Source organism: Catharus ustulatus, chromosome 15, assembly GCF_009819885.2.
Source record: "Catharus ustulatus isolate bCatUst1 chromosome 15, bCatUst1.pri.v2, whole genome shotgun sequence".
In the NCBI taxonomy this organism is placed as follows: Eukaryota; Metazoa; Chordata; class Aves; order Passeriformes; family Turdidae; genus Catharus; species Catharus ustulatus.
This window is the reverse complement of record NC_046235.1, coordinates 10,462,059-10,488,443: the sequence shown is the minus strand read 5'-3', so window position 1 is coordinate 10,488,443 and position 26,385 is coordinate 10,462,059. Positions and strand designations below refer to the sequence as shown.

The 26,385-nt window shown below is 39.8% G+C and overlaps 1 protein-coding gene across 1 annotated transcript in view; it reads left to right on the top strand.

Annotated features, from left to right (window-relative positions):
- The window catches only part of TRPC7 (transient receptor potential cation channel subfamily C member 7), a 75,777-nt gene that overhangs the window by 11,548 nt on the left and 37,844 nt on the right, over nt 1–26,385 (top strand). The window contains 1 exon segment of the mRNA XM_042779750.1: nt 16,946–17,128. Coding sequence (XP_042635684.1) covers nt 16,946–17,128 — 183 coding nt within the window.

Here is a 26,385-nt window from a genome sequence, read left to right as displayed (position 1 = left end):
AAAATACATGTAGAAATGGGATGGGTGGGAAATCCCTCAGCTGGATTTCAGAAAACAGAGAAGTAAACAGCAGAGTCCCTGTGAATATTTGCAGGTCTTTATGCAATAATATTCTCCTGTAGTGGAGGCAGATCAAGCTGAAAGAAAATAACCTTAATCAAGAGCTTTGTCATTTTTGTATATCCCACTAGAAAGCTCAAAATTAAGAATCCATTCATGACTTTTTCTCTCCTTTTAGTTTTAATTCTGTAAAACAAATCAACATCCACTGAAGCAAAGACAGTAAATTGGGGGCCTAATTTAATCCAGTGGATGGGCCCCTTCTTCTGTACTGCCCTTGGAAACGCAGGGAAAGAGAGGATCCTGTGTGGATTGAAGGGTTCCAAGTGACCATGCTGCTCCAGAGAGCAAGAAAAACTGAGTAGAAAACCGAGGGATTCATCAACTAAAAGACCAAAAGTACATTTAAAACAGAAATATAGGACAAAGTTAATGTGCTTTGTAGTTTTCCATAAAGGGTGGAAAACAGACATTAGGCTAATGATTAATAGGTGAAGCTGTTTTGAGGGAGAAAGCATTTATTGTCATCCTAGCAGAGCTAGGATCCCTCTACTCCACACAGGAAGAATTCTCCCCTCTCATTCTCCCTTTCTTACTTAAAAACCTCCATCTCTGTACATTCCAATTTCTTTAAAAGCTTGTGAATCTTAGACCTCAGTCATAAAGCAAATAACCCTTCTGCCATCCAGCAGAGGATTCTGTTTGTTTTGTTCATATAAGTAAGTCTGATGTCACTTGTGATATGAATAACATGGCCAGGATTTGCCCATCTGAACCAGTCATTGCCCCTGAGCCAGGCTGATGAGAATTGCTCTCCTCTTTGGTCCAGAGAAATCAATCTTCCTCATGGCAGCTTGGTGTGAAAGCATATGCAGATGTCTGCACATTTAGCAGCTGTTCACAGCCACGTGTCTCATTTCCAAGACTGGAATATTAAAAGCAGAGTCGACAGAATCATTTTTATATGTCCATCGAAAACCTTAGGAGATTGAATTTCTAGCAAACAGCCTGCAGGAAATGCCTTTGCAACTGTCTTTAATAGCAACATCAGCTTAATATCACTGTCCACATTGTGGAAACCGAGTGAAACCCTGAATAATAGTTCTGTTTACTTTTCCTAGAGCAGGGATTGTGTACTCCTTTTTCTGGTGAGATCCCACTCCACAGCCAGGACTGTTTCACAGCCTTGCATGCTCTCAAATTAGACCACATGCTTATGTATGTCAGGAAGCATCCTTGTGATGAAGTAAATCAGGCAAATCATTTAGCAATCCAGACAAATCAAATTAGAGACTCGCAAAGGAGGCTTAGAAAAGATCGCACCAGCCATGAGAGGTAAATCAGATCTCAGCTACTCTTGATTAAAATGTTACTGAAGCAAGATGAAAATCACCACCTGGAAGACATATGGTGTGTGGTCTTTGTTTACTGCTCCCACCAACACTGGCAGTGTATTTACTACAACATAACATGTTTTGTTTCTCTCTTATGTTTCTTACTGTTTTGTTTTCCCATAAAACACTTTCCCTAAAAGCTGTTGAGATCCAAAAGCAGGTCCTGGCAGTGAGTCTGCCCTCGTGTGCAGGTGAGCATCACGTCCAGGCTCAGCTGGCTGAGGGACTGTGAGTGGCTGTGGGATGGGTGGCTGGTGGGGCAGCAAGTCGTTTCTTTTAGTGTGGATGCCTGCAGGGATGAGCCTGCTGGAACTGCCTCTTGTTCCATTCGGGCTGCAGCGATGCAAAGCAGCTAAGGCTCGAATTCCTCCATTCTCATAATGTTGAAAGAGTAACAAAACAGCCCTTGAGACTCAATGACTTGTAGCTCTTAGGGATGATCTGGCATTCTTCTTGCCTCAATAAGTCAGCGCTACCTAACTAGCTAACTTCATAGAATATACTTAAGTTAAACTTTTTTAAGATTAATGACTTCGTCCATTTTCTCAGTATTTCTGGCTTCATACTGCAGGGAATGAGAAAAAATCAGTATTAGACTCTTGGTCTTTTGAAATGAGTGATGAAAAGATAGAAAATGGCATAAAACATTTGAGAGTAAAATAATAGGAAGTGGAAATACTTTGAGAGAATGGAGGATAGCAGTGAACTTGGAAAGAGGAAAATACTTGAAAACCCTCAGACTGTAAACCAGTAAGACTGCACTTATAAACTCTGCTTCCTACCCAGGCTGAAAAGACTCTTGGATTTGTTTCCTCTCAGGACTGACTGATGGGAGCTGGTGCCTGCAACTCATCTCCCACTGAAACCAGAAACTGGCGTGGGAACCCCTTAATTAGCCTCATGAACATTCTTGTAAATCCATGACTTAATATTTCTGCTCTGGCCCATTCTTCCTTGAGTGATCTTTTAATCTTTTCTTAATCTCTGCCCTCAACATATTATCTGGCAGACATCTTGCTTCTGTTGTGTTTGGGAATACTTTTTATGACTCATTTATTATTTCAGCTACCTTCTCTTAAAGGCCTTAGTGTCTTTATATGGCATTTGTTTAAGTTTACATTTAATTTTTCAGACATGCTGTTCTTTTCTTTATTTTCCTTCCAGACAGGATTTGCATATTTTAAAGACATGCATTTTTACTTAAGCAGCTTTCATTTTTTCCCCTCAAGTTTTACTTTGCTGGGTTTTAAGAAGAGAAGGCAGAAGGGAACTTCAGAAATTTGGTCTGGTAGGCAGAACGTATTCATTGCCTTTTTCTACAGTTTTTATTTTCTCTTGTACAGCTCTTGATCTTGCCTAGTGCCTGTTTTGAAAATTAAGCATCCTCAATACAAATACTTATGAGTACATGAACAGTCACTATTCTTGAGTGATTGTGTTTTGCATATGAATTTTTCCAGGTCAATCTTTAGTGAGAATATATTTTTTTTCTTAGGGGTGGAGTCAGGGATGTGGTTTGGTGGTTTTTAACCTTTAAAAATAATTGATTCTTTTTTTCCCCTCTCCCCTAAAAGCCAATTTTCCCCACTGCCATGCAAAAACGCACATTTAGAACACACAATTCTTTTATTTTAATTTTCACTCGTGCAAAGCAAATGCACAAACAGGTACAACCAATTACCCAACTCATAATACAGGAAAGAATCAAGTCCCAGTAAAGCAGGAAAACAAATTTCCTATTGTTTGAAATTTAACTTCTTGTTGGAACAAATTAGGTATTAAAATAAGAGAGGAAATTAAAAGTGATAATGGAAATAGCCTGGGAGAAGGAGAATGTATTTAAGCCTTGTAGTGAAATTAGTGTTTGGCTCACTGAGTGGGACTTGCTCTGTGCAACTCATTCTCTATGCTGCTCTTTTTCAGAGACAAATTCACTAATAATAGATGCTACACCAGCTTTGTCTTGAGAGCTAAATTAATTAATCACAGTCACATTTTTCCATGGATATATAGCAGAGACTGTGGAAAAAGGATATATATATATATATAGTCTTTCTGCCCTTAAAATCTACCAAATTTGTGACTCTTGCATTGCTCTCTTTAAATATTTATAAATTAAGAAACATCCTTTGTATTTTGAGAGCTGTTATGGTAAGGGCTCTTTTTAGGTTCTGTGATTAAATAATTTTCTGCCTGGCATATTGCCCAAGAAAAATGGTTTTAAAATGTTGCACGAGAAGAAAATCTTCAAAGCTTTTCAGAGGGGCCTAGAACTGCTGCCAAAGCTGTGATGTCTGGAGCTGTCTGGAGAAATCCAGATTTGTGTCTCTGTGTGTGAAGGTGTGTTAGTATCTGTCTATGTCTGTTCACAGTCAAGCAGAGTAGTAGGTGCCATGACTCATAGTGAAGGGTATAACTCAGTCTACTACAACCCATACCTGGAAAAATTAAGACCGTTTTTCATGGAAGTTGTAACTCTGTTGGCGGCACAAGCCACTGAGCAGTCACATAAAATTGGATAGCATCCACTGCCACAAGGTTATTTCACCTACCTTAGGAGTGAAATTGTTGTTACAATCTCCCAGCTAAAAGAAAACCTCTTTAAAGTTATTAAAATACTTTATATGCAGGAAAATATTTTCTTTGTTTTCCTGGGGAACGAACCTATTCTCTCTTTTGAAGGAGTGAAAAGGGGGAAAAGACCCTTACTACACATCAAAGCATAGACTATTCACCAGTGTAAGAAAATGTAATATTTGAATTAATGCCTCAAGGTTTTAAAACAACCCTTGAGGCATTAATTCAAATATTACATTTTAACAACCTAAGGCATCCTCCAAACATTGAAGGAAACTTTTAACATTTGAGGATGGCAAGACAGATGCAATCCTGGAAATATCTGACTCTCCTAGAGTATATATCTGTGATACTTTTGTTTCCTGTAATGCTACTGCAAGCGAGATTTTTGGCAATGCCAGTGTGCACACCATCAGTGCAATGTTTATTACCCTTTACAGGTCCCTGGGAAGTCATTTTTAGTCCTACTCAGTTAAGGATGAGCAACATTGCAACAGCAGCACTTAACATCTTACATCTTCCAGCCTGATTGAACACATCCCTAGAGCAGGATTTTAGTTTAGGTGAGCAACAAACATGACCATAAAATATAAAATAACATGGAATCCTCCTATAATCATTAATGAGAGAAAACATCTGGGAAGTAGAGAGCAATAGAAAAGTGTCACATAAGGAAGTAGCACAGCAGTTGCCTCACCACTGCCAAGAAATTCAGAAGCATTTTTACATATAAAGCTTTTAATCTAATCACTGTGATGCTTTAGCAAGGTAGAGAAATAAGTGTAAATTCTGTAAACAGTTGAAATTGCTTTAAGGTAGTTTTCCTGGGATTTCAGTGTTTCCTTACAAACAAGCAGCCCATCTTTCCTCAAGAGCACATTTCTGAGGAGCTGGAAAATCTCTATAAATATTTTTAAGGGATCTGAAAGGCAGCAGCTGGTAAGGGTGGTGAGCAGAGTGAAGTCCCTTACACACAAATAACCCTGGGATAAAAGTGCAACAAAAAAAAAGAGGGAGAGTGGGCATAGGGGAAATCCAGCAATATGTGTTTGTTTCTCCCCTGCCAGAAACATCTGATGTTAAACTTCTGAATATGAAGCTTCAACCTTCCAGTAAATGGGTTGGACTGGGACTGTCAGTCTGCTTCTCTTTGTGTACATGGCTGGTGATTTTTACTCCTTCCTTTTGTAGCCTGCTGTAATGATTATATTAAATGCAGGTTTTCCACATAGTTCTTAAATTCTGGATGTGATGAGGAATTTGGAAGTTAATTTTTGTTATGTGAGATGACTTTTGTAAACCCTTCTGAGGGCCTTGTGGCAACTAATTTTATTGATCCGTAATTTTATGGAAACATATTTGTGTATGTGACATCTCATATACAGTAACATGGAGTATATTAAATACATTTAGAAGGAGTTTAGAACTGAGGAATCTCCTTTTCATCCTTCTTAAACCTAAATTTCTGCTAGTGAATACAAGGGTGATTTATCTTTGATACAGGCAGTTGCTCAATATTCTGTAGTTAGGGTGATACACAACAAAGCTTGTAACATGTTACTCGGGAATGTAAAGAGTTTTTAGTAAATAGAAGGAAAATAAAGACCTGTCATTTTGAGATAATTTGTTGTGTTTAGGGGGGACTTGTGTGAAGGCAAGGTTAAATACAGTTACATTAATTAGTGTTACTATGATATAAGGGAAGTGAAATAAAATCAAATTAAATTAATATAATGTCCCTGTGTGTTGTGGAGTCACATATACCACATACAGCTGAGCAAAGGACAGTAGGTCACTGCTGTGAAGATTTAAGTGGATTTAAATGGCTAATGGGAGCTCTTGTAGCAGAAGTGATGCTGATACCTGTTCTTCAGCCAGTTTTTGCTTCTCAAAAGCAAGGAGTTAAGAAAATTATTTGGTATGAGAAATTATTTTGAGTTTAGGAATGAAGATGATCTGCCTGTAATGTCTTTTGTGTGCAAGCACTACTCTGCAACAACTTTTTTAGTACAGATGCTTAGAAGGTTGACTCTAACAGATACAATGACTGTCACAAACCCAGCAGAGAAGCAAAACATAGTTTAGAAATACTTTCAAAATTTAAATGTGAAAAGTTCAGCTTACCACAACCTTATTATTTTCACATTTTCACTTTTATAACAGCTTTAACATGGGAGAAAAACTCAGTAGCTGGCAAAATCATGACCCATTTGACCATCGAGTCATCTTCAGATTTGTTGAAGCCATGATTTCATCCTCATCATTTGAAAGAATGATATACAGTGGAGCAGTGGGGTGACCAGTGGGTCTGATTCAAGGCTGACCCACGCTCATGGATTCCTCTCTTTATACAAACGAGGAATAGCATATCATGTCTTGGATCCATCGCAGCAGGGTGTGATCAGCTGGTGTATCAGTAGGTGGGGTTTATCCCTACCACAATCTCTCCCAACAATCTGGATACTCCCACAGAATGAACCTTTGTCTCTCCAGTCTCTAAGCAATAACGGTGAGACCAACTCCTCCGTGCCACCTCCAGCTGTTCCTTTGGCTGCCCTGTCCCAGAGCTGGGGCCTTTCTGTGGTGCTTGGCCAGAGCCCTCACTGCTGCTCCAGAGCAGAGCATCCTGCATTTCCCTGCCACGTCTACTGCCAGCTGCTCAGAGAGCTCTGATCAGTAGGGAGAATGATTTGGCCAGTTGCCTATGTTTAGTTAACAGTGGCAGAGTGTTTTCCTTTCTTGCCCACTGAGCGTGGAAAACAAAATGAGTCCTGGTGCTCAAATTGGTGCATGCACTCGATGGCAGTGCAGCAAGAAGAGTTCCTGCTGCCCTGAGCTGGCTCTTGGAAAGGAAAGACTTATTGGGCCTTCCCATCCCAGACTCTGGGTCCTCTGCAGGGAATACAGACCTCATCTGACATTGAGCTTGCCCTTAGACACTTACCATTCATCTAAGAAAATTTTCTCAGCACATTTACTGATACAAAATGACGTAGTAAAACAATTCCCTTCTTCTTCCCCTCAGCAATGAGTGGTACCAAGAGCACCAAAGACGAAGATATTTTTCAGAAAGCCAAAATCCAATTCTTGTTGAGGAAAACAGATACAAAAGGCTGAGATCACTACTGTGATAACAGTCCAACACAACATTGGTAAGCTTTGCATTTAATTAGCACCACCAAATGGCCAACCATTCAGCTGGTATCAGCACTGGGGTTTTGGGAATAGTTAGGAGCCGGGAGGTTTATTATGAGCAAGATGACTGCTTTCCAAAGAGTGCTGCTCATTATTCACGTTGGGAAGGGATATCTACTGGAACTACAAATGAGCATAATTAGGATGATTGCTCTGAATAGAATAATGATGTTAGATCAGCAGATGGGAGAATGGAGTCAGGTACGTTTATCCAAGGCACTGTGGGGAATCAGTATCATATTAATGAATGTAAACGAAGTAACACATTCTGAGGATCTCGAGTTTGACATCAAATAGGATGCAGATGGGAAGTGATTTAGTTTATCCCTCATTATGTTGTTAATTGTTGTTATTGTAGATAATTATGATGAACTTATCCTCACTGAGTCCAGGCAGACTATTAAGAGAATTGTTGATAAACAGTAATGGTATACAAACATTTTCATATTGCTTTAAAATGGTACTAGGTACTGTAGTATCTATGTTTTTTCAGCATTTACATGATCAAAAATGGCGATTTTCTAGAATATAATTTCTTGCAGAGAAATTTTCACCAGTGCAGCATGGAAACAGCTCATTGCCCACTGGGTGGGCAATGTCTTACTGTCCAAACCCTAGGATCTGAACTAATTTCAGAACTGAGAGATATAATTATGCACTTTTAATATTCATATTTCTGCTCAAGAAGGGTCGTCAGCACAACTTCCAAGTCTGCTCTTCATAGAGAGAGGACAATTTCCATATGGTCAAGAGTGCTCTATGCCAGGACTCAGCAGCTGGGATGTTTCCAAAGTGCTTGGTTGCTGCTTATGTGCTGTGGGAACCAGAATTTCATCCACTCTGATGCTTGTGACAAGTTTTATTAGAAACTCTCCATTCTGGACTTTGAGAACTGCAGTAGTTGGCTGTTTGAGACCTGGAAAACATAACATTATTTTAACTATTAATATCGCTTGCATCGTGGCTCACAGTTAAGCCAAGATTCACTTGCAGGATGGATTTAGGAGACTTTTTCTTGATATGCATGTGCTGCTTGTAGCCAAAATTCCTATGAGAGGAAGAACTCATAACACCTTTGAACATATGTGTGTTGCTTAAGCAAGTTGAAGGTGCCAAATTTACCTCAGTCTAAGGGATAAATTAAGCTGTCTTGAGCAAAGAATTACAGTAATTTCACGATTATAAGCTACACTTGATTATAAGCCGCACTTCCGGGTGTCGGCAACTTTTCGTTCTTTGTCCATATACAAACTACACCAGATTATTAGCCGCGCTTTCGTTCGCAGCGAGGATCCGCGTGCAACTTTCACAAAGTTACCAATTAGTAACAGAAGTGCAGGATCGTGGGGTTTACTGGCTCGGCTTGGGGCCGCGTGGGCTTGGCTTGGTGCTGCCACTGAGCCGCCTCCCCCTCATGGCTCAGGGCTGCTGTGGCCACAGCTCGCACTGCCGGGTTGGCTCGGGGTGGCCACGGCTCACAGCTCGGGGCTCCTGCGGCCACTCGCTCCTGCCCTCCCCGCGTGGCTCCTGCCAGCCGGGGCTGCCCGCTTCCACTCGCTCCCGCCTTCCCCATCGGTTCGGCTCACGGCTTGCACTTCCAGGTTGGCAAATTTCTGACTTTTGCCCATATATTGGCTGCTCCGTGTTATAAACCCCACTTCTGGGTTGGAACCAAAATTTTAGTCAAAAGGATGCGGCTTATAATTGTTAAATTACTGTACTTTGAATTTAAATACATTATTTTCTCCTGATTTTTTTCCCATCTAATTTTCAGGAAACACAGACATTTCAAGCATCTGAGCTAAAAAGAGTCACAATTGAGGGAGAGGAGCTAATTCTTTTAGTACAAGGAAGCTATTTCATCTCAAATTGTATAGGAAATAAAAATCTTTCCCAGTGAAGCTTGTAACACAGAGATCAGGAATGTAATATACATGAGGAAATGTCAGAGAGAAAAAGCATGGGCGGCGTGAGGAATGAGAAGCTTGGCCCAGAGGTGTCTTTGTGCTTTGATAAATCTCTCACATCAGAACTGCAGAATGACCTGTGGTGAAGTGGGTGTTGGCCTTTTCTCCCAAGGGATTCTGAGTGTCGTATCCCCATGTAAAGAGTGAACACATCTTTGAATGTCATGGAGAGGGATTTGGAGCATTGCATGCATCATGATGAGTTTGATTTTACTGCTGACATGAGCAGATCCTAAACTCTTCTTCAACCAGAAAATTATCAGAGTGTTATTTTGAAATGAATAGTTTGCATTTAAAGAGAAGCTGTTGACAGGACACAGGAGACAGACCCTCTCCTTGGCCAAATTTTTGTATTCCCCACATTTGGCAGGCACATTTTGTTAATACCTCTGTCTAGGCTGTCCTGTATATGTGACATCCAAGGACCTGATAGTTTATCTTCTCAAAACAGGTGTTTCAGCATAAACATTCAAATGAGCTAGGGAAAATCTGCAAGAAAAAAAAACACCTTTCACTTAGTTGAGGGATAAAAAGCTGTGGCTTATTTGTGATGTGTATTTGAAAGTGAGCTGAGGTGATAGGAAAGAGAAGTACATCAAGCATCAAATGCCATCTTATGTTGAAAAGCTGCTATGCCAACCTTGAGGCTTTAAATATTCTCATTTTAAAAAATAAATAAACTAATAAAATTTCTGTTCTAGGTTAATTAAATATTTTCAGACACTTGGAATGGGGTTCTCTGCTGAATAGCACTGATATTCCTGCACAGGGATGCTCAGTAATGGTACCAGTTGGGCTGAAGGTGACTTTGGGGGAAAGGAGTAGAGGAGATGGAGGTGTTTTTCTGGCATCTCATTAGGTATGTAAAGAAAGATTGTATTCTGTTCAGGGTGAGAACTTTGGATAGGTCAAGTCATCCATTAATTTCAGTGTAGAGGGAGTTCATGTGTGCATGAAACTTATTTTAACTTTCATATAGTAAAGAAAATCACTAGAAGTACTAAAAAAGGCTGAGAGTGGACTGGTTCTGGAATTTCTTATGCTAGGGAATCTAAAACTTCGGTTGATTAGACAGGAATTGTGCTCAGTCTCAGTCCTTAATTTCCTTTAAGGATTATGTTCTATTCCTGCCTTTGCTTCCCCAAATAATCCACCCAGTAATTTTAGATTAAAAAAACCACCCAGACACCTTATAAAGGAATTGTTCCAAGGGGAAGTCAAAGTAAAGTATTTTTCCTTCTCTAATGATTTTATTGATGGAAAAACTCTTTCCAAAATTTATTCATTAGTTTTGGTCCCACAGAAGCTACATTTATCAAAAATATGAATAATTGCCCAGAAAAAAATATTGGTAGAGTTGGTAAATTCGTAAGAGCTAGAGCAGAAAAGAGCTAAAATGCAAAAGAGTAGAAACAAAATGGAGAGGTGCAAAACCCTGTCCTTTCTGCTGGTTTTGACTGTGTGAAGTGCCAAAACTTCCAACATAAAGTTCTTGAAATGTTATTGCTGAAGATTAAACATATACCTCGACCTGCAAATGATGCTGCAAAAGCATGGTAACAAATTCTAAAGGATTTTCAACTCCACAACTAGAATCATTACCACCATCTTGTCGAACTTCTTTATGAATTTGGTGTATCTACCAGTCAATAGGTATAAGGTGAAATCCAAAGTCAGCGGTTTGATAGATTCCTTACTGCTCCATCCCCTTGGTGGAGGGATATGCTCTCTTAGAGATGAGCTTCTGCAGGGAATATGAAGAGATGTATTGCAGCTAGAAAGCTGAGGAAAATAGACACACACAAAAAATAGTCTTACTGTAAATTGGTCAGTGATGCAAGGGATGGCATCATGGGATATTTCCATGGCTTGCTGAAAGTCAGAAAATTTTTGGTCCTCAATCAAATAATCCTGTTGTTTTCTGGGCTTCTCTGGAGAAGAATCAGGCACAGACAGCACTCTGGTTTGTCCTTGGGCTCTTACACTGGCCACATCTCTTAGTGTCTCCTGACAAAATCTAAAATCCCCCTTTGCCTGGGGACCCCTCTGCTCTGCCATGCTGCAACCTGGAAGTGCTCAGAGGACAAATCATGGCCATGTTTATCTTGGATCCATTTAGAAGGATCCAAATTGCTTGGAAAGCAGCAGAGTCACACTTCTGAAATGTCAAACTCTTGTATATTAACAGATTGCATATTATATTACACTTACTGGTGATTAAGATGTCAAGGTCTGGATCATTTTAAAAATTAACTGAGGCATCTGTCCCTACCTCTAGAAACATTTAGCAACCTGCACCTGAGTAGAGAAATGTTTTTAACAAGCACTGGGCTTTACATTCAGAGACATGCCCACGGGTATGGCACAATATACCCAGAGCTCCAATAATTCCCTGATGTGCTGCCACTTAAGAAGCAAGAGAACACAAACCAACTGGATGTGCTTTCTGGAAAATTAACTGTACAGCCTTGCCATAGACTGTGGATGTAGGCATTTCGCCTAGAAACAATAAGAATGCACTCAACTGTATTCAAAAGTGTCAGCAGTTGGCAAACCTTCTTAGGAGGGATGCTCAGAGCATTTCAGAGGTTAACAAAGTTACATAGTCAGAATCAGTGTAGAGCCCTTCCTCAGCATCTTCTCTCATCACCTTTGCTCCCACAGGCCTTGTGCTTCTTTCACTCCCAAATATACGGCCAGCCAAAGACACTGTAAATACCCAGAAGGAAATTTGTCCCACAGCTTTTCTATAAAGGCTCGTGCATATTTCATGTGATAGCTAATGATAAATATTTATAAGCATTTTGAATATTTGACATGATAGTTAATTTTAAAATTTCATTTCAAATCTTGCATGAAATATTTCTGCTTTTTTCCCCCCTCCTTTCTCTCAGTTTTTTTTTACTTTCTGCAAGAATTTTTACTTGGGGGAGTTTTCTGCTCATATTTACAGAATTACCTCTCCATTTTTTTTTCTACTGTCTCTAAGCAATGCAATATTTCTCTCCTTGATATATGTGTGTGTGATGTAGATTAAATACAAAGTGCCAAGAGCTCAAAGAAACATAAAATGAGACTCTTTGCAATGCATCTACAGGTTCATTTGCACAGCAAATTTAATGCTACCCAGAAATGCCAGATAACTTCCTGGTCTTAGTTTTTTCTCATTTCTCTTAACTTTTTACTCAAACTCCATCCCTCTGACCTGAAACAGCTCTTTTCTGAAAAAAACTGGTTGGTTCTGAACAGATGTGGAGACATGACAGAGTTCATTTAGAACATAATCAACAGATAATAATAGGGTACTCAGAGAAATTGCAGTGAATGACAAGTACCATCAGCCTTTTCAAAATATCAAAATTAGACATTTTTAACTCCACATGCACAACAGTGTTAGAAGAAGCAGGAAATGACTAATTTGTAATCCTTTTATTATGTTCTAGTTTTTAAAAAATATATTGTAACATTATCCTGAGCCTTCTCTGCTCGCTGCCTCTATTGGGAATAAAATTCTCTTCCATGTGCTATTTGAAACAGATTGGCTTTCTTGCCTATTCAGTTGTATCCCTCATCTTCCTCCCTGAGGCTTGACAGTGCTCAGCCTGTCAGGATGAGGACCCAGCATCTCTCATGTGTGATTTGCAATTTTCATTACTGTAAAAATCCATCTGGTTTATGAGCCTCATAATCCTCAGACTTCCATAATATGGCACCTAATTGGGGTGCTTGGAAAGGTTTGGGTTATTGTCATTGTCTGTATCTGCCTCTGCTGCACTGCTAGGAGAACTAAGCTGGATTTTGTGTTTCCAGCCCTGAGCTTCTTGTTGTGGTACAAGTCTGACCCCACTTGCCATCCAGGCTTGCTGCCAGGATGGTTCTCCACAAAACTTATTTAGTCAGAAGGGCCATGAAGTGCCTGGTTTAAGGGTCAAACCTGGCTGGCAAGGCTGTGGTGATGTGGAGACTGTCCCTTTGCATCCAAAGACACAGTTGTCATCTGCTCCTCTGTGTTCTGGCAGAGTCATGGGAGTCCTCAGGGCTATGATCTTCAAAAACCTTGGTGTAACAAGAATCACAGAGAATCACAGAATACTCTGAGCTCGAAGGGACCCACACAGATCACTAAAGTCTAGCTCCTGGCCCTGCACAGAGCAGCCCCAAGAATCCCATCATGTTCCTGAGAGTGTTGAGCTCCTTGAGCTCTGTCAGGTTTGGTGCAGTGACCACTGCCCTGGGGAAACTTTTCCAGAGTCCAGCTACCCTCTGGGTGAAGAATATTTTTCTAATATCCAACTTAAATCTCTCCTGACACAGCTTCAGGCCATTTCCTCAAGTTCTGTGACTGCTCACCAGCATCTGGAAGTATCTGGAAATGTGTCCTTGTTCTTCTTCACCTCTTCCTACCATCCCTCCCTAATCTGCCCTGGGGTGCAGCCTTCCATCCCTGTCCCAGCATTCCTTCCTGCAGGGAAAGCACCATCTTGGATGATTCCAAATGTGTGAAATACTGGCGAATGTGTGAAATACACAGTGCTGGCACAAACACAGGTAGAGCTTAAATGCTGCTTGTAAATAAATATTCTTGGCTTTCTTGGGATTTTTCCTGTGTGTCAGAATGCACAATTCAGGATTTTAGATACAGGTACAGAATTTCTGCTTGTGTCACCAGAACTGTGCTTTGCAAGATGAGATCAGGAGAAGTTCAGCTCTCAGACCTCTGCTAACCTTAGCTTTTAAGTAAAGAATAACATGTGCTTGAGAGAAATACCCTGACATGAGGAGAGTCATTGAGTGTGCTCTCAGCATCAGGGTGATCGGGATTTTCTGTGATGACTGTGAGCATTAAGGAAGCTAGAACAAAGATGACAAATGGTTTTGTAAAAGGGATCATCAGAAGACACGGCAGGTTCAGTGATCTTTGAGACTTGTATTAACAGATGAGCAGTCTCCTGAGAGATGTAATCTGCCCTCCTGCCTGGCTGTTGAATTGCTGGAGGGCAGTATATTTTATTTTTTATTTTATTTTATTTTATTTTATTTTATTTTATTTTATTTTATTTTATTTTATTTTATTCTTTCTACAACCTGTATCTTGGACAGAATGTATGGCTGCTTGTGTCTACTTAAAAATCAGAGTAGAAAACTTTGAATGGAGAAATCACCCATAGTTTCTACAAATGTACAGAACAAGTAAAAACATTAAGTTTGTAGATGTGCATAAAATTGGGTCTTGATAGAGTTTGCCAGCTGGGAAACTGCCATTTGCAGATGCTTTGGAAGCACTTTCCTAGTTGCTACTAAATGCCTTTCTTTAAGGAAAGGAGAAGAGGGAAAATAATCCAATCTAATACAAACTAGTTGGTCAGATGATGTAGAAGTGGTGATGAGAATTACTTAAAATGTGCTGGTTAAGAGATAAGCTTGTGAATATTGCAAACAGCACATAGAGAATGGTATTAAAGCTCAGCAGAGTTCTCACCCTGTTTTTTTAAAGCTGCTGGGCTAATTAAACATCTCCATTACCTGTGGGAGTAAGGCATTTCATTCCTACCCTACACATGGTTTCAGATCTATCTATATTTGCTGTCCTTCATTATTTCTGTTGTTATTTTGAGGCTGGTATTTCAGTTTAGCCATCTCTTCTCTCAGTGAAGAGGCAAAGTTTCAATTTATTGAGATTCATCATGTGGGTAAGATTAAAGCATGGAATAGATTTGAGAGGAGTGCTTTGAAGCCATAAAGTACAATCTGTCTTTCATTTACACTTCAGACCTTACCTCACCCTGTATTTTAAAACATTTACTCCACAAATCCTATCTATCTCCAAAATGCTCAGCTACTAGATCTAGATGCAAATGGACCATCATTTCCTGCCTGAGACACAAGACATCTTAAATCTTATTGCTCTAGGTTGACATGTTTATGGGGTACCTCACTTCTGCAAAGGGGCATTCACCCAGATAAAGATCTGCTTGTTGTACTCTTATGCCTCCTCTTAATGAAGATTTGAAGTTCTTGCTACTCTCCCTTAACAACCCAATTAGAACACCTGGTCTGCTAACAGCACTCAAGGACAAAAAGAGGAGCTCAGATCTAAACTTTCTTGATACATAAGAGAATGTAAATGTGCAAGTTTCACCTTCCAGAAGGTGTCAGCAGTAAAATCCCTGCTATTCCCCATCTCTCTTAAGCCCTTCCCCTAAACACAGATCAGAAATGGCTTCTTCCCTTTCCTGTGAGACTGCCCCACCTACACCCCTTAGAGGTTTTCTGGTTCCCTGGGATTATTCAATTATTCTGTGCTCTTCCCAGCTCTTCCATGCATGAAAAGAGAAGTTGGGACATGCACACAAATTAAAGGTAGAAGTAACCTCAAACCTATGACAAAGTCATTAAGCCAACTGATTTAAAAATTACAGTAATTTCACGACTGTAAGGCGCACCCTTTTGACTAAAATTTTCCTCCGAACTTGGAAGTGCGCCTTATAGTCCAGTGTGCCTTATGGTCATGAAATTAATGTAATTGTCATCTCAGCTCTGCAGAGGAAAAACTGACCAAAGAAGTTAAGCCATCTCTAATTGCATATTTTAGACAGTGCTGCTCTAACTAATTAATGAGTGTTTGCACAGTGCTTAGAGAGCTCTGTGTAACAAGGAAGGCTAATATGTTGCTATGTGTAAATGATAGAATTGATAATTTAGAAAATACAGAAGCACAAAACCAGGTTACCCAGATCATTTCATCAAAGCCAGGTTTAACTATCTTCTTCTTTTGGCTGCTGGCTTAATTAGATAATTTACTAAATTTAATTAACTCATCAAAACTAATTTGAAAAGATCTCTCAGGTCAGTTAGAACTTGTCTTATGCTTATTATTCCTATTTGTTGCATCGAGCCTTTAATATCACCATTTTGTTATGATATTAATGGTAGCCTTAATTGTGTTCTAATTTATAACATAGATGGTGGCACTTCCCTCATTTTTCAAGTGTCAGCATGTGAAAATCAATCAATTTAATTTAAGTCAGGGACACTGCTCTTCTAGCCCTCTGTCAAGTCAGATACAGGTTGTCTCTTTCCCCACAAGAGTAATTTGGGTTTGCAAAGTGAAATTATTTCTCAGGAAATCAGGTTGAGTTTCTGAAGTTCCATTTCCTGGACAGATGTTGTGACAATGATCATCTAGATGCTGTTTCAGGAATGTTTAACTAAATTCTAAGGTTTGAGGCTGAAGTTGGTATTTCAACTATATAATTCATTTGAACACATCTGTGTGTGATGCTCTAGCTTGTTGTACCAGCCTGAAATTGAAAGTTAAGAAAGAAAGAAAGAATTACTAGGAAAGAACCAAAAAGGAAAAACTTGTTGTATATTTTAACCAGTTAACAGGAACTTATTTTTGGCCATATTCTTACATTACTAGAGATACCACACAGAAAGCAGAGATCATCTGACTACTTGAACTCATAATTTCCCTAGAAATTATTTACTTGTTCTGTAAAACTTGTTCTGTTTTGATGCAAACTATGCTGCTGATAGAGACATTGCTAATTAAGTCTGGAGGAGTTCCCGTACTTCTGTGAAAAGCTATCTACATGCTATGTAAATCAAATGCTTTCTTACTCTTCCAGGCAGTACTTTTGCAGAAGTTACCTTGTTCACAAATGCTCTCTCCTCCTTTTTTCATTTGCCTGTTTGCAGCCCAGTTTTCCAGTGCACATTAAATAACTTTTTTTTTCTGTTTTCCCTCAGAACGACTATCGGAAGTTATCTATGCAATGCAAGGACTTTGTCGTGGGGGTGCTGGACCTGTGCAGAGACACTGAAGAAGTGGAGGCTATTCTGAATGGAGATGTGAACATCCATTTGTGCCCTGAGCACCACCGGCCAAGTCTGAGCAGGATTAAACTTGCTATTAAATACGAGGTCAAAAAGGTAAGCTCTTCTTTTGGGTCCCTGGGGAGTATGTCTTCACATTTAATTATGCTTCCTTGATGCCACCTGAAAAATAAACAAAAGATAGATTTCAGTGGGATCAAGACTGTCCCTAGAATTTCAGCAGCTTGTGGGTTGATTTGCATCCTTTAATATGGAGAAGGTTATCTGCAAAGTGTAAAATAAATTCTTCTAGAAGTATTTGAAACAACTATTCAGCCTTACAGAAGTGTGTTGTGTGAATGGAAAATGTTATTCTGGCAAATTCTAGGCCTGGGTGGTCCCAATTAATTGCTCCTACAATATGTGTTGATGGAAACTGGGCTTCTGCTACAGGACTCAAAGAGTGTTCCAAATTTTCAAGCTAACATCTGCTCTCTATTTCCCCTCCCAAACCCTCCACCTGCTTCATTTTTCCTCTTGACTGTGCTGCTGTGCTGGCTGGAGAAGGTCTTTTCCTGTTATGAAAGCCATTAATTAAAGAGAATCTTAAAACATATTTGAAATTAAATGCTTTCATGCAGGAACATGTAGTATGGAGCCAAATATTTTCTCCTAGGATGTTGTGTCTCTGCTTTCCTCCATCACCAAAACCAAGCTGAACATCTCGGTTCACTCGCAGATGTCCAACATGCTGGGTCAAGTTTAGTTGGTAACAGAAGGCCAAACATGCTCAGGTGCTCTGTCAGAAAATGAACTAATCTAAAAGACACAGATAGTGTCACTGTTCCTCACCACAGAGCAGTGCCCAGTGATCCATGGCCTGAGAATCATCACTCACAGAATCACAGAACATTCTCAGTTGCAAGGGACCTTTGTCAGAACCTCAAGCCTTTCCAATGTGTGAATTCTCCTGTGCTACTTTGCTCACTTATTCTTCTAAAAATTTGTATCGTCTTTATGATACCAAGAGCACAAGTTGGAGCTGCTGTGCTGTTCTGAGCACTTCCACCCTGGCTTGCCCGGTCTCAGAAGGACATTCCCTCATTTCTTACCCTGTCTATATGTGCAACTTTTCACAATGCATGAACATTGACCTAAAGCACCAATGGGAGGTCGTGTACAGTTGATCTTTTCATGAATAAACATCTTCCTAAGGCCAGGAAAGATGAACATCCTTTCTGCATTACAGCAACTTGTTGCACACAGGTAATAACTGTAAATTATTGCAGGATATGAGCACGAGCATGCAGCAGTCTCGTGAGGACTCTCAGGTCAGCACTTTCCAGCACATTCTTTTCAGCAACCAGTGTGTGTCTGTGTGTAAGATGAGTATTTAGTGCTAACTTGAAAACAAGATGGTTCAATCTGTGGGAGACAGAGACACACTCAGATAAATGGCTTTGGGCTTTGGCAGTGACATGATAATAGACCTATACTGGTCACACTTGCTGAACAAAGGTCATGTTAACACAGCAATTAATTCCTTAAGAGGCAATGCATTTCAGGTGCAAGCTTTTTATTCAGTTGAGACATATTTAGGTTTATGTGTACAAATCCTGTGCTTTGAAATCCATTGTAATTTTAAGGAAATCCTGTAAGAGAGAGGGGTCAGAGGAAGGATGAAGTATTATGCACATTTAATAAACCAATTCTTGGACAGATTCTGTGGATTTCAAGTCACTTTTTCAAAGCTAATGATTCATCCTGACTAGACCTTGTCCAGTTCTGGGCTCCTCAGTACAAGAGAGATGTGCAGCTCCTGTAACAGGTCCAGCAGAGAGCAAAAATAATTAGACTGGAGCATCTTTCTTATGAGGAAAGGCTGAGGGAGCTGGGCCTGTCCATACGTGGGAAGAGAGACCTGAGAAGAGACCCCATCAACGTCTGTCCGTGTCTGCAGGGAGTGTGTCGAGAGGATGGACCAGGCTCTGCTCAGTGCAACAGGACAAGAGACATCAGAGTGACACTGATGCCCAGGAAGTTCCACCCGGACATGAGGAAGCTTTTCTTTGCTGTTCGTGTGACCAAGCGCTGGAACAGATTGCCCAGAGAGCATGGAGTCTCCCTCACTGGGAATATTCAAGAACTGTCTGAACATAATCCTGTGCCATTTGCTCTGGGATGACCCTGCTTGTGCTAGAGTTTTATACAAAACAACTTAAGGGACTCCAGAATGGTCTGACAAAGAAAAAAAAAAAGTGGTTATGAGTTATTTTTTCATTAAGTTCATATTCAGACTAAATATTTGCACTCGCATGTGAAATTTTAAGAAATATTTGATGTTTAAAAAATCTATTTCTACCATTAGCTTCTTAATTCACATTTCCATATTAATACTCAGTGCCTACAATAGACTTTCTTGATGAAAAATTGCAGAGAACAATGAAACGCATTGAAAATTATTATTTAATATCCATTATTTTACTTTCACGGTTGCTGATGCAGTCTGTATTTCATCACATTTTTATTTCTAGAGTCTGGGAAAGATGTCAAGGACTCCTACCCTCAGGTAGAAGAGCAATTTCATCTGCAGAGCTTCATCAGGCCTTTGCAGAATCTCTTAAAATCTTCCGTGTTCTTCCAAATTTCTTTGTTACTTCACTCTCCTCATACAGTGCAGTTACTGCAGTCACAGCTGTCTAAGGAAAATCTTGTGTTCACATCAGGGCTGAAGCCTTCTTACCTCCTCTGCTCAGTAAACCTGCAACTGGTACCTACAGCAGGTTTTTGTCCATGCCCTGCAGGATCTGTCTCTGCATTTTTCCTTCTATGCTTCCAACTAAAGTCCCTGTTACCTTGCTCATTTTCAACTTCAAAAAAGCAATTCTCTGGTCAAGTGAAAGGACATGGTTTTATTGATCATTATCTTTTTTCCTAATTTACAAAGTTTGAGATGAATCTTGTAAAGTCATTCAAGAAAGCAGCAAAAATTGCAGGCTTCACTTGCTGGTCTCTTTTTTCCTTTTCTTCTGCAAAGCATGCTACTAACACATATGAGAAGATGGTGAGAAGCTTACGGCTCTAATTCAAGGACTTTCTATAAAAGATACTTGAAGAATTAAGAAACTCTGCTTTTACATATTTTGCATCAAGGAGAAACCCAAAATTACAGTAGTTTGCAAAGTTGTTTATAAAAATGCTTTATTGCTGTTATTCTTCACGCTTTTTGAAAGAACTAAATAATCACTCTGTACCCCAGGATTTCTGGAAAACTTGACTCAAATGTCCTCTGCCCAAGTTTTCCAGAGGCATATTTCCATTTGATCAGCTGTCTTAATGATTCCTTGAGAATAATTAAAATGGAAACAGTTTGTCAAGAGCAAAACAAACCATTTTCAAAAACTTCAGCATTTACTGAGTCCTAGCTTCTTTCCAAGAACTGAACTTCTAGCCCATGTTATGGGATTATTGCAAATTTACCATTGCCTCCCCTGGTTTATTTAGTGATGCTTTGCACTTGCACACTTCAGCCAATAAGAGATTTCTTTATCTCCCAGCACTGCTGAGTGTGGGGCACAGTGGGGAGGAGGGTTGGGTGCAGGTAGAGCAGCCAAGCACTCTGATGGTGCTGCAGCCAGACTCTTCAGGTGTTCACTTGGACACTGGAGCAGAGGCTGGGAACTCTCACAGTGAGAGCAAACTCTGGTGGAGTCCAGCAGCTGCTCATAGAAGCAGCAAAATAAGAGCAGCATTAAGGTGGAGCAGGTGGTTTTGGTGGATTACAGACAGAAGTGGCTTGAGTTGCTAAACTGAAGCTCTGATCTCAAGGACCATGAACTCTGTGGGCCATGGATACCCTCAGCTGCTCCTCATGCAGATTTACAACATCTGAAAGCCTACTGTGAAAATTTAGGTGGTTTTTTTTTTCTTTCCTTGAAACATTCAAACAATTTGTTTTCACCCAAGTACTTGAAATGTAAGGGTAGTACAAATTTTTTCTGTGTGTGAACTAATTTGTAATTAAGCCAGAATATGATTTCTACTTTTGAGAGGCAGAGGTACAGAGGTCAGAACTGCCCTTGGACAACCAACAGTGACGAAATTAAAGTTTTGATGTTTCACAACAAAACCATTTTGATGCTGTATGTCAGCTGCACAGATGCCTTCATATTTTATGTTCTCATTTTAGTCTATACCAATATTATCCTTTCTTGTCTCTCTTTAATGTTGGCAGGGGACTTGTGTCAACAATTACCTTTAGGTGTAAAGCTGTGGCTTCTCTGTAGGTGTAAAGCTATTGCTCCTCTGTGGGAGGTGACATTCATTTCCCTTCTTTCCCGATGGCAAAATTATCATTGCTCTATTCTTTTAATTGCAAATGTTGAGTGCCCATCTCTGTCTTCTCAACAGCACTGTTCATAACCACCACAAAGCCAGAGCACCTTTCTCTTTCACGAGTTTTAATTTAATTAACAATAAGACACACAAATTGGGTTGGTAAAAAAAAAAGAATTAAACAGAACACCAGATGGCTGTGTAAATCCTGTTTAAGAGAGAGCTGGAACAGGAACTTTTTTCATAACTATATTATTAATAATTAACAGATGGAGGATGCTCTGAACAGAATACTCATGGCTGCATTAGATTATAACTTTCACTGCGTTCACACGACTCGGATACTTGAGGGCATGAGAAGTCCCAGCTCTCATTAACTGCTGCAACAGCTTGAATGGGAGCTGGAGAAGGTTAGTCCCTGAATGGGCAAGAGAACCAGCCCTGCCTGTGCCGAAGAGACAGTTTTGCCCCCCAAAGTGTGCAGTAACAGACACTGCCCCAAACAGAGCTCCCCTAGAGCATCGTTAGGAAGGTTACCTGGGACAGATTAGGTTTTGCCCAGGAAAATAAGGCGGAGAACAGAGGGCAGGAGAAACCCGGGACTGAAAAACATTCTGGCACTAGGAGAGGAAGGAGTGTACCTGTGCCACATGCCATGGTGGATGAGACCTGTGTGCTCTCAATTTGCAGAATCCTGCAGAGGGACTGCTGCAGGGGAAAATGGAGAGGGCACACGAGGGCCTGGCCCACAGCCTGCACAGCAGCCTTAATACCAATGGGAAACCACATTTGGGTAACCCAAATAAAATGATTCACATCCACAACGTTAGTTTAGGAATTTCTCATAGGACAAACATTAATCTTTCAGCACCCCAGTGCCTGTAACATGCACAGACATAGCGTGGAACAGGACAGGGTTATGGTTTGCCATCTGATAAGAAGCCTCAAGGACAAGAACTCCTCAATCAAAAGGGCTTTCAGAAAGCTGCATTTTTGTTTCTGCAATACTTCATTAATTTTTTCCCCACTTGTTAGTTTCAGGAATATTTAATTGAGGTCTCATGAAGTCATTGATGTCTTGGACAGTGGTGGTGGGAAGAAAAGTATCTCTTGCTTCTGTCAGGGGGAGAGCCAGTGAATTCTGTAAAATTTAATTTAATATCAGTGGAAACACTGTGGTCATTCTGGACTCTAAATCTTATCCATGTAATTTTCCTTTTTATATTTTAATTGCATGTTGCAGATGTTTTGACAGAGATTGGAAAGGGAAGGAGTTACTTCCCTTCCCCACAGAACGCATTTCTATATTGGAGTATTTCATTAGCAAGGCTCCTTCCTCCCACTAAAATCTGTAACTCTGATTATTTCCTTTTCCCCAGATGTTTTAATTACTTTTATTTTCCTTGAGGAATCTCATTTTGTTATTTCCTGCACATAAATCCATCCTCTTAAGGTTTCACTGAGTCATTTCTCCATCCTGAATATTGTCTGCAATATTCCCAGTTTACTGTAATATGCAGACTTAATTATTTTCATTTGAAAATTGTCACAGGATCTTAAATGTCCATCAAGATACAGACAAGTGAGCACAAGAACACATCAAAACCTTTGCATGGATGGACATAACAGAAGAAAAGGGCTTAAATTTACCCTAATTAATAATTAATAACAAAATTCCCATAGGAAAAACAATTAAAATGGTTTACTACAAACCTGACCTTAGCTGACTTCAATTTTGACTTTGTCTAATTCCCCATAGGCAATGGGATGGAAGGTCAGATATGGATGAGTAAAAATAAATATAAATAAATAAATATATAAATAAATTTTTAATAAAAAATATAAATAGAAAATATAAATAAATAAATATAAAATTTTATTTCTAAAAATAAATATAAATAAATCAGTATTTCAAAGTTATGGAGGGTCCTTTCCCAAGTGGTGTTCAAATGTGGATGTGCATGGATACTGCCCCAGGGTGAGGTTCTCCTGTGTGAGCTTCTTGATACACCTGTAGATGTCTGCATTAGGGCACATTTTTGGGACTCTATACCTGAGGGAGAGAGGAGTCTCATCCTAAGAGTGAGTCTGTCTCCCCATCAGCCCTGCTGGGAATAAATCCATTTACACTAGAGGCATCTGAGCAAGAGCACCAGCCAAATTTCTTCACCGTGTAGCCAAGGGAAAATAGTTCCTGGCTCTCCTGGGGACAGGGCATTTTAAATCTCTCCTTCTGTGCCCTCTGTGGCTGCATTTTAGATACCAAAAGGATGTTGTTGTTTGGTAGTTTTTTTATTGTGGCATGTATTCAGAGGAATAATTTGATAATGAAGATTTTCAGGTGGTTTTGATCTTGCACAGATATGAAAATCCTGGAATGTTAAAGGCTGGGACTTACCATTCTGTTTCTTGTTTCAGATAAATAATTCACTGATAAGGTTTATCAGTGAATATATGTAAAAAGAGGAGAAATCAGACAGTAACAATAAATCTCTTCAGAAAATATAGAGTCCACTAGAAGAAGAAATTGAAGTTTTCCAAAGAGCCAACCACCTTGTTCCCTACCCTAGAGAAGAATGCTGAGCCCAAAAAACCCCTATCTTTGTCTCAGTAAAGTCAAATTATAAAGAAACTTAAGGCAAAGCAAGGTTTAAACTGAACCAATCAAAGAATTTGTGTAAACTCTACATTTTCTAGTTATACACATCAAACATATCATACCTGCTTTTTCATTTCATGTTGTATGAAATTAACAGGAGAACAACAAAAGTCCCTTCTACTATTATTATTAATTTTGCCTTTCCAGTCAGTACTGGAGAACATTAGTGTCGACGGGCAAATTGCATTTGCAGAGGTCTTGGCAGTTTTATTTATCCCATTATTTTTGTTTTCTATTAGACAAATTTGTTTTTATTGGGTTTTAAGTTGTGCCTGGGTTTTAAGTGGGTTTTGAGTTTCCACCCACGTCACTCATCCTAACAGGATCCTGCCCTTCACAGAGCTGAGCCACACAAGGGCTTTGGGGCAATCAGATCAGCACTGGGATGTCCTGCCCTGCCCTGGTTCTGTCCCGTGTCATCTTTGCATGGTGAGATCCCAGTCCTGGTAATGCACTCACAATTCAGCAGGGAGCAGCTCTGCCCCAAACACTCTCGTTTTTATAGAGCAGAATGAGTCACAGGAAGGAGATGGGGCTGTAAACTGGAGCTATGTGAAGGCTTTAAGTGTTCAAAATTATAATTTTGTACTGGATAACTCAGGTCAACCAGCAAGTGGACCCAGATATTGGATTTCAATAAAGCTGGGGAATATGTGAGTATCCTGGGTTTTGATGTGAGTATTTGCCCTCTGCCAAATGGCTCTAATAAGAAAGATATTTTGGTTCAGAAGGAAACAATGTAAAAGGTTTTGTGAAAGGTGCAATTTATTACTGCAACTGTACTGAATACTTGTGGGTTTATGCCCTAAAAGTAACTCAGAAAATGAAGTTGCACAATTAGTTGGTTTTTTTTCTTGATAATCCTGGCTCATCTGGGCCTTGATTACAAATACAAACCTTTTCCCTTTCCTACAGGTTTAAAAAGGCTGAAGTTAGACTCCAGATAGCAAGTCTGAATATTCACCAGGCCTGTCACAAAGCTCATCTGGAGGATGAGCAAGAACCTCATGAATATTTGTGTGATGCCATTAGACAGTCAAATGAACCCCAGGGACAGAGGGAAAGCTGCAGCAATCCTCAGGGCAGGGACATTTCCTTGTTCTCTGAGTGTCTGCAGCAACATCTCAGAGGATCTTTTGTCACGTAGATTTTCCTTTCATGTCGTGGTTAGATCCCATTGAAACACAACTTGATCAATTGAATTTCCTTTCATCCATGAAAATCTTTCTTCTGCATCTGGACAAAGGAATTTGGACCTGTTTTTACTCTCTCTTGTAAGATTAGTCTGGTGCAAACTGTTTTTAAAACAGGACCTGTGGCCATGGATAGAATTTAACTATAATTAGAGTAGGGTTTTTTTGTGAAAAGGTCCCCAGTGTCACAGAATGGGTCTGGAATGGAACTTTACTTGTTATTTTTAATTCATTAGTCATAGGGCATGTACTTTTTTATTTCTTTCTTAAACTTTCTGAAGTTCTATTTGCCTCTCTTGTAGCCACAACAGCAAAGAGTGAACCAAGTTCCAGCCATATTTCAGCTGTCAGAATTTAATAGCACATGCATTTGCAAAAGACAATTTTTTTTGCACTTCAGAGCATGAAATAAATATGTTATATCATATAGAATATTCCACCTGCTTCTGCTAAGGTATCAGAATAGTTTCTACAAAACAAAGGGCTCTTTGTTCACTTGTAGGCTCCCAGAACAGAGTACAAATTGGAGGTAAGGAAAAGCTTCTGCCTGTGCTGGTCTTTCCCTGCACTGTGTGTTTTCCAGCAAACTTCAGCAATTCCCACTGAGCTCTGTCATTTTCTGCTGTGCATCAAATGAAACAACTCTGTAATGAGTCTTTTACTGGATAAAAAAAAAAATGTTTTGACACATTTTCCACCTTTTTTCCCACCCCCAAAAAAGTATGTTCCAGTTCAAGAAAAGTATTTTATTCAGTGTAAATGCAGACCCTTTATTTAGGCTTCAAGTCTTTAATAAACCTAAAATATCAAAGGAATCTTCAAAAGGGAGAAGTGTCATAAAAGCAGAGAAACTTTTTGTTTTAATACATTCATTGTTTTTTTTCCCTGTCGTTTGCATGTGGGTATATGTTTACCTCTTAATTCATCTGATCCTCTTTGGTGAAATGACAGTGTATTTGTCACCCTTCAGGGGAAGACCAGCAATATCCTGCTTTGACCTGTCCCTGAGTTTTTTCTACCCCTGCCAGTGTTTGCTGATACTCCCACAGTCATCAACGACCTGCTGAAAAAGGATGATTTCATTTCTCCTTTGGTGAAAGCTTTGTTGGGAGAAACATGGCACTGCCTATGCAGCAAGCCCAGCTTTCCCTCCCTCCCTCCTCCCTACGGTTTTGCTCAAGCACAGC